Source organism: Mesitornis unicolor, unplaced genomic scaffold, assembly GCF_000695765.1.
Source record: "Mesitornis unicolor isolate BGI_N332 unplaced genomic scaffold, ASM69576v1 scaffold43536, whole genome shotgun sequence".
In the NCBI taxonomy this organism is placed as follows: Eukaryota; Metazoa; Chordata; class Aves; order Mesitornithiformes; family Mesitornithidae; genus Mesitornis; species Mesitornis unicolor.
In genome coordinates this window covers 4648-12952 of record NW_010191098.1, presented here as the reverse complement: position 1 = coordinate 12952, position 8305 = coordinate 4648, and the positions used below count along the sequence as shown (strand labels likewise).

The window sequence follows — 8305 nt, the reverse complement described above, 5'->3', positions numbered from 1 at the left end:
TGTAGGGACTGGCGTGCATTAGCAGGTACAGACTTAACCTGGGAGATGGGGCAGTGGGTTTTCAGCCTGTCTCAGCCTTACCTGTCCCATTCTACATGACGTGGGCTGGAGCATCCAAGCATAACTTTCTTTTTACTGGATATTAAGCACTAATACTTGCCTTCTGCTCCCCAGCTGGAGGTGAGCAATTTAATGTATCTTAACATAATGTGACCGAAGCCATAGAATCACAACAAATGGAGAAAATCCTTTTAGTGCCTTTCTCTTGTATCCGTTTCTAAAACAGCAGTTGGAATAAGGACAGCTGTTTGAACACAAGCAATAAACTGACATGAGTGTGACACCGTGTCTATGTGTGTAACTTTAAAGATGGGGAACAGAGAGGCTGAAGGAGGAATCTTCCCTCCCACCTCTGAGTTTTATGGAGATGATACAGTTAAAGAGGCATTGCCTGCAGTTGTGCTTGGGTTTTAGAGCTTTCCTTCTGCAGTAGCAAGGTGGCAGCCAGATTCATTGGATTCATTTACAACCCCCATTTCAGTTACAAAAACATGAAGGAGTAACAAGGTGAGTGCCAGGTAAAACCGCATAAATGACATGCCCTGAAACAAGGAAATGTTTTGAGACTTACCATCAGTTGCCCTTGGGTACCACTGGTGAGAGCAGGAGCCTTCTGCCCAGCATAGGCACAGCTATAGTGAAAGGAATGAGTGCACCTCATTTGGGTGTCTTATAAACAGCCTTTCATCTGGATGGGTCTTAGTGTCATAGGGCAAATCATTGCAGCTGTGGTAGGGCATGGAGGGTAACGTCTCCAGCTGAGGTGATGAGGGATGGAGCCAGGGTAGCCACTAAAACCGAGCTTACTGTTAGCTCCTGTTCCCTGCAGTAAGAGCTTCGCAAACTTGGAAGCTCCAAAATGTCAGTTCCTCAACACTGTATAAAGCATCGCATTCAGCAAGGATTTAGCAAGAGTTTCCTTCTGAATTACTGGTCTCATACACATTTCATAATGGAAACATTTAACAGGAGAGTAGTCTGGGTGAGATGTGCAGAGCAATCTTCTACTTCCCTTACAAAGCCTTCCTAACATTAATACTGTGCTTGGCATGATATTTCAAGTAATGTGTGAGCCATTCAAGATTCCCAGGTGAGTGGCAAGAATGATCAGAGGTCTGAAAACCATCATCTCCAGAGAGGGACCAAAGGAACCAGCTCTATATAGGAGAGGTTACTGGGGGGAGGCTGTGAAAAGTCTTCAAGTGTCTAAGAGGTTGACTGCCAAGAAGAAGGCAATAAATTGGTCTCTAAATCCATCCAGGAGGTAACACCTTTATATTGCAGCAAAGCAGAATTAAGTTACACAGGTAACTTCTTTTTGAGTTGTAAAATATAAGACTGAATGGAAGGCAGTCCTTAAAAAACTAGACAGACATCTCCTAGCAGTGGTTTAGGAGGTGCTGATCCTTCCATAGGGCATGAAAATGAATTTGTTATCTCTCCAGCTCCCTCCCAGACCTAAGTGTGAAGACTCCTTGCAGGTCTCTGGGGATCTGGCTCATCCCCTCACCATGGTATACTAATGGCTGTGGAGCAGACTGCAGAGACAAGGGTGTAAAACTCTGCTTGCCTGCACCCGGCTGATCCGGTGAGCTCTTGGCATTGCCTGCAGAAACACAAAGTATTTCTGGTGTGGGATGGAGGGTGGAGGCGGTGGCACCTTTACACTGCAGAGCTGGGGCTGGCACAGCCTTTGCCCCAGAGGAAGGGGAGGGACGAGTGCAGGCATTAGTAGGGCAAAGGCTGTGTTTTCTGTCGATCCCAACCCCAGAGAGAGAGTTGGCGTGCCCCCTGCGCTTTTAGTAAGGCCAGCGGGGCTGAAAAATGTCTCAGTGCCAAGAGAGGAAACTTTTGAGCAGGCTGCTGCCCTTTGTCCCGCTGTCTGGAGAGCACGGCTCACCCCAGCACCCAGCTGGAGGCAGTCCAGGATGCTCACATGCCTCTGTACCCAGCCAGCAAGGCAGGGCTGCGAGCTCTGCACAGTCCTGGGCTGGAAACGAACTCCAGGGTCTTTGGGAGGAAAGGGGGGATTCTGCTCCTGTGTGCAGTTTTCTCATGTTCATGGGAAATCTCCCACCCCCATGTGCAAGCAGCATGGCCAGGAGCAGGGAGCCGTGCAGGCACATTGGGCACACACCTCCGTGTCTCCTTACCTTGTGCCGGGTGGTCCAGGACATGCAGCAGCCTTGTGTCAGTGGACTTCCTGAATCCCTCATCTGCACTGATCCCTTTGAGTTATTGCTTTCTCCTCTGACATTTGTCCTCTTTCCACCACGCTGTCCTTATCTCTGCAGTGTGACTCTTCTAGTGCTGCTGAGTAGTTGGCCTTGAACTCCACGAAGGGGATTTTCTGCTGTCATTTGTTCCAAATTACAGTGGCTTCAGGGAGCTCTTTGGCTAGTTTCCATCACAACCCGCCAGCTCCCAAACCTGCGCAACTGGGAGGTGGGGCCTCGTGGTGGTAGTGGCTGGGGCACCCTGCATCACTCTCAGAGGACCCGGGCGAAGCGACAGTGCATCCACCACCCTCTGCTCCTGCTGTGCCAAGGACAGGCTGCCCCTCTGTGAATAACCTGTCCCCACCTGGTGCTCCAGGGACTGCGGGGGTGGAAGTAGAGATCACCAGCTCTCCCTAAATCTCCTGAATTTCATCTGCTGCTGCAAAAAGGAGGTCTGTGCCAGAGGTGGGAGCTGGAAGTGTGTTTTCGGGTGTCACCCAGCCGGGACCAGCAGAGGCGGGTGTGCTGCGGTGCTTGCATTGAGCTGGGGCTGCGTGGCGATGGGCGCTGGCATTGTGAGCAGCAGAGCTGTGGGGTGGGCATGCAGGATTGGGTGCTAACCCCAGCAAGGCAGCTCACCACATCCCTACCCACAGCTTCTCTCTCTGCTCCTGTCCTGCCTTCCTAGCCCTTCTCAGCAGCCTGCATCTCTCAACCTAGCCCTTGAGCATATCTGTTACTGCCCAGGTTACTCTGAGTTTGCTTTCCAGCTCTGCTAGTGCTCTTTGTCCTGCCTTGTACTGGGGCTCCCGCAGGCTCGATGCCTCTGAACTCATTCTTTGCATCTTTGGGTGTTAAGACACACTAGCAGGGGATGGACTCATTGGTTTTACAGCTTAACTGGGAAAAAGCCAAGTGTTAGGCAATGCCCCATCCATTTCACCCATGGGAAGTGCACATCTCAGCCCAGTTCCCTGCCTCACTGCACTGGGGGGGTGCAGGAGTGAGGAGGGGGAGCTCAAACCCAGCCCTGTCTTTACAGTGGGGTCTGTGGCTCCCAACTTTGCTTTGCAGGTGGACGCGCCGCAATGACAGCAAAGAAGAATCAGACTCTGCAGAATGGAAGTGCCAAGGTGAGTGCAGGAAGAGGGAGTGAGGGGAGGGCAGAAGTGTGCCAAGGGCACCAGGTAGCACATACTGGCTCTGCTGGATGAATATGAGTCACATCTCATGCTGTTTCATGTGTTCCCCTCTTACCTTTATATGGACCTTTAACTGCAATAATATAAAGCATCATCAAAGGGAAAGGATAAAACCTTTCACTTGCTTGAAATGAAAAGTTTTAGAATGAAGAAAACAAACCTTAGGCAATGTGAGCCCTGGGTGCTACCTGCCGGCAGTGCCTGTTCTTTATCTTTATCCCCACTGCAGCCTTCAAACTTCCAGCAGTTGTGCTGCTGCAGGTGCAGTGCTGCTCTGGACAGCCCAGAGCCTGGGATTGCTGAGCTGTGGGATTTGTGAGAGGGTTGGCTCCCGATCAAGCCAAAATTAGCACAACACAACACAGAACCATAGAGTTTTTATCAAACATGTGGATTCACTGCCCCGTGGTGGTCACAAGTGGAACATGAAGCCAAGCTTGACTTCTAATCCACGGGTGATCAGGGGAAAGCTCAGCTTTTTCTTCTGCTCTGTCCCATGCAACCCAAAGGACTCTTACCTCAGCTGCTGTGATGAGCCAGTGTTCACCCTGGTCCTTTTATGGGGCTGCAGCATCTCGCTGGGTCAGAAGAAGCAGCAGAGCGGGGTGGAAAGACAGAGGGAGTTCCTGGACAGTCAGGCTTGGGATATAGGGCAGTGGGGTCCACCACCTCTCCAGTACTGCCTGTGGTGTCCCTGCTTCTTCAGCAGTAACAGCCAGCCTGGTTGTCCATGGCTGTGCCATACACATCGTAGCTGGGAGACCCTCAGTGGGCTTTGAGAAATGCCTTCCTCCTCCAGCGTGCCCTGAGGTCCTCTGTGATCACTGTAACACACCAAATATCACCATTGTGTGGGCAATGGTGTGTTCCTCAGGGATGGGCTGTTGGCTAACTGATACCCATCTGCCATGCACAGGAGAACGTGGTGCAGAGGGTCCTGCAGCTGCCAGTGGTGAGCTCGACCTGTGAAAGCCTCCAGAAGACCTATGCCAGCACCAAGGAGGCCCACCCGCTCATGGCCTCGGTGTGCGAGGTCTATGAGCGGGGCGTGCAGGGCGCCAGCGCCTTGGCCATGTGGAGCGTGGAGCCGGTGGTGCGCAGGCTGGAGCCCCAGTGTGAGTCCATCCACCGACGGGAATACGGTGGGGTGGGGGACCAGAGCTTCCCTTGGTGAAACAGCACATATGGGACTCCTTGGCACAGCCCAGGAGCTTTTCTCACCAACTCACCTCCATGCCTTTGCCCAAGGCAGTTGCTGTGGCTAACAACCTGGCTTGCTGGGGCTTGGACCACCTGGAGGAGAAGATCCCTGCCCTCCAGTACCCTGTTGACAAGGTAAGTCACAGCCGGGACAGTCTGGGACTTCCCAGTCGCTCTGCAGAGCTCATAGCACATCTCCTCTGGTCTTGTTTCTGGATGTGATGGGCTGCTCAGGGGGAATCAGTGCAGCACCTACAAGCAAGGGTTCCTGCAGCCCAGGGGATGGTTGGAGCACCCCCAAATATAGGCCAGCAGCGTCCTATGTCCCATCCCTGCCAGCCAACTGTGGCATAGGCTGAAGAGAATTGTTATATCCCTTTTGGGTCTGTCTGCTAGCACTGCCATGGCTGGGGTCCCCATGGTCCCTCCAGCTGTCCCATGCCAGCACACTGGCAGGACTGTTCTCCATCTCCACCCGCAGCTTGCGTCTGAACTGAAGGGCACTATCTCCTCCCCACTCCAAAGTGCGAAAAGCACCATTGGCAATTCCATGGATAAGATCATGGAGCTGGCAGCAGAAGGCTATGAGGCCACCAAGAGCACTGTGGAAACAACAGCAAAGTACACAAGGAGGAGCTCAGTGAGCCAGATGGCAGCCGCGGGGGTCGACACGGCCCTGGGAGGGCTGGAGAAGCTGATGGAGTACCTGCTGCCAGAGGACGACGAAGAAGCAGGTAGTCCTGATGCCCAAATCCCATCTGAGAGTATCTGGGGAGGGCTGGCTGCATGTGGGGTGGCACCTTGCTCATGGCAGGAGGAAGTGCCTGGTTTGTGGTACAGGGCTGCCAGAAGGGTTGTCCCACCAGGGTGTAACCCCCCACCACTCTCTTGCCTGTACTCTTCTGCCTTTAGATCAGAAGCCCAAAGAGACACGTGGATCAGCAGTAAAGGTCTCCCAGCAGCAGCCCAGTGCTCCCAGCACTCCCAGTGCTCCCAGCACCCTGGACCGGATTGGTGCCTTGGTTAGCACCGCATCCCACCGCGCTTACCAGCAAACCACCCAAAGCCTCCAGTACGCCAAAGCCAAAGGGCAGGAGCTGGCCACTTGGGTTCCCATCCTGGTGAGTGCCAAAACCCAGCCACCAGGTTCCTGTTCCTTCATACCCTCTTTTGGGCTGATTTTGCTTTTAGATGAGATGTTTCAGTCTCCTTGGAGCACATCCAGGAACAGAGTGGTGGGAGTTGCTGATTCCCCCACTCAGCAGGACAAGCCAGGGCCGGCGGTTCTTGTGGCACATTCACACACAACCTTGTACCATGTTAGCAGGACGAGTTATTTTTAGCCAGTTCCCAATGTATATTGTTGATTTATGACCTTGCCATAACATCCTCCCTAAAGCAAAAAGCCCCTCCAGGGGCCCAGAGGGGATAGGGAGAAGGATGTGGCTCTCTTCTCCCATCCAGCACTGTGGTGGGAACCCCTTCCCTGGCCTATGCCAAAATCTGGGAGCTCCCAGCTGCCCCTCAGGATTTCTTCCCACATACATAAGCAAACCCCTCTGCTCCCCATGCACACCAGGGCCCTGTGAAATCCTCAGACTAAGCAGGATGGGGTAGGTGGGCCCTGCCAGCTCCAGTGGCTTTTTGTTCCCTTTCCAGGGTAGCCTGGCCAAGCCGAGCACACCCGCGGTGCCACAGGTCCATGGTGATGGGCAGAGCACCACAACCGGCTGGCTGAGCCGGCGGCAGAGCAAGGTGCCAGAGCAGAAGCAGGAGAAGGCAGGGAAGAAAGACAACAACCACACCAAGGAGGTATGGAGAAAAGCGGGACTTTTCCCAAAGCATCCTCCTGCCCATGGACCACTCTGGCATGGGGGATGTTCCCTCATCCACTTGTGGACCAGGCCCCCATCCCTGCTGAATCTCGGCAGGAGCTGTGGCTTGAAGGAGACAAGGATAGGTTGGAGGGGGCCGGATGCAGCCCCAGCAACCACCTTCCCCACCCCACAAAAAGCTGGGGACTGGGCAGCCTCTGTGCCAGACAAGGTCACCCTGGCTTGTATATTCATCCTTTCCTACTGTGAGGTCTCAGCACCACACACTCCTTGTAGTCCTTGAACATCCCTGAAAAATCCCACTCCCGTGGTCTTAGCAGCTAGGGGTGGTGGGAGCTGGCGGGGCTGGGAAGAGTCCCCAGCAGCAGCTCCACTGGGACGTGGGGACAGGAAGCAGTGGGTCAGGGTCACTGCCCTTTGCCTCTGCCTGGAGCGGAAGCACAGCCCGGGACAAGGGGTCTCTGGGGGCCTGGGAGTGGGGGGAGCTGGAGTGGAGGGACAGGGAACGACCCAGCAAAGGGCTGTGGTGGCTTTTGCAAGCAGTGAGCTGAAAGCACTCAGGCTTTGGGGTGCAGAGGAGATGGGAAGCCCAGGGCCACCTCTGTCCTGCCTGCTGAGGAAGGGGCTGGTCACTGAGCTGATTTCTCTCACAGGCAGGGGACAGCCCCACTCAGGCAGGGGATGGCCCCGGGCTGGTGAGCAGCATGGCACACAACCTGCAAACTGCCTGCGCTTCTGGTATCTCCAATGTGAAGAAGGTTCCTGCTGTGGCCTGGGATGCAGCGGAGGGGTTGATCCTCTTCACCCCCCGGAGGCTGTCCAAGGCCATGGAGACAGTGGATGGTGTCGGGGGGGCCCCCCGGGGCTAGGGAGACAGTGGATGCTCTCGGTGGGACCCTCGTCAGTGCCCCCAAGCATCTCCTGGGCACTCTGTACAGCTACGTGCCGGTGAGTTTGTCCCCAGCCAGGTCCCTTCCATCCCCAGTGGACCCCGTTTTACCCAACCTCTTCTCATAAGCACCCCATAGTGCCAGGAGGTACCAAAGTGGGGAGATGGGGTGCTGTTGGGATGCTTCAGTCCCACTTTCCTCTTGAGCATCCCCCAAGCCGTTAAGATGAGTCCCTGCCATAGAGCTGGCAGGTTGGCTAGTGGTGACACCTTCACATGGTTCATGCCAAAGCCAGGGTGCAGCCACAAATTCCTGGGAAAGCGAAAGTTCAGGCTGAGACCTTCCTTCCCTTCACTTTCCTTCCCCTGAGACCATTTCTCCATTGCCTCTGCCTGGGAGTCCCTCCACTGGGACTCCTCTGGGGACCAAACTGCCTTGTCCCGTGGTCCCCACAGTTTTAGGGGGCAGAGGGAGAGTGGAGCTGGCAGGCGGATACTGCCCAGCTGAGCACTCACCCCAGCCCTCAGCTCCGCAGGCAGTCGGTGAAGGTAGAGGAAGCAGCTGGGGGCAGCAAGCCCAGCCCAGAGACAGAGCAGAAGGAGGAGGATGCCAAACCTGCCACCCCCTCCACCGAGGAGAAGTCCCAGCTGCGAGGCGACTGGCGGATGTACCGTGGCCATCATCCCCTCTCCTTTCTGGGCCTCGAGGACCCTCTCTTCCTGCGGCACAACCTCTACCGCAGCCCTGCCTTCGAGCCCGAGTGCCCCGTCCCACGGAAATCCGCCTTCGCCCCCTACAACAGGCGGGTGAGCGAGGGCTCCTACCGCTTCAGCCCCGAGACCATGTACAGCCGGGCTTACTATGCCAACCTCTACAGCCCTGCCTTCAAGAAGGACTGA

At 55.0% G+C, this 8305-nt stretch overlaps 1 protein-coding gene across 1 annotated transcript; it reads left to right on the top strand.

Moving 5' to 3' along the window:
* The first annotated feature begins 3367 nt into the window (after window positions 1–3367).
* Window positions 3368–8305, top strand: PLIN1 (perilipin 1). Its single transcript, XM_010186631.1, has 9 exons — window positions 3368–3412; window positions 4398–4596; window positions 4734–4816; window positions 5163–5415; window positions 5594–5802; window positions 6341–6493; window positions 7191–7352; window positions 7390–7464; window positions 7934–8305. Exons 1-9 carry the CDS (start codon window positions 3368–3370, stop codon window positions 8303–8305), a joined length of 1551 nt encoding a protein of 516 aa, XP_010184933.1.

Coding starts and splice junctions, on each gene's coding strand:
- PLIN1 (XM_010186631.1), top strand. CDS start 3,368: ATGACAGCAAAGAAGAATCAGACTCTGCAGAATGGAAGTGCCAAG. Junction 4,597..4,733: donor GCGCAGGCTGGAGCCCCAGT/GTGAGTCCATCC, acceptor TGCCCAAGGCAG/TTGCTGTGGCTAACAACCTG. Junction 4,817..5,162: donor TCCAGTACCCTGTTGACAAG/GTAAGTCACAGC, acceptor CTCCACCCGCAG/CTTGCGTCTGAACTGAAGGG.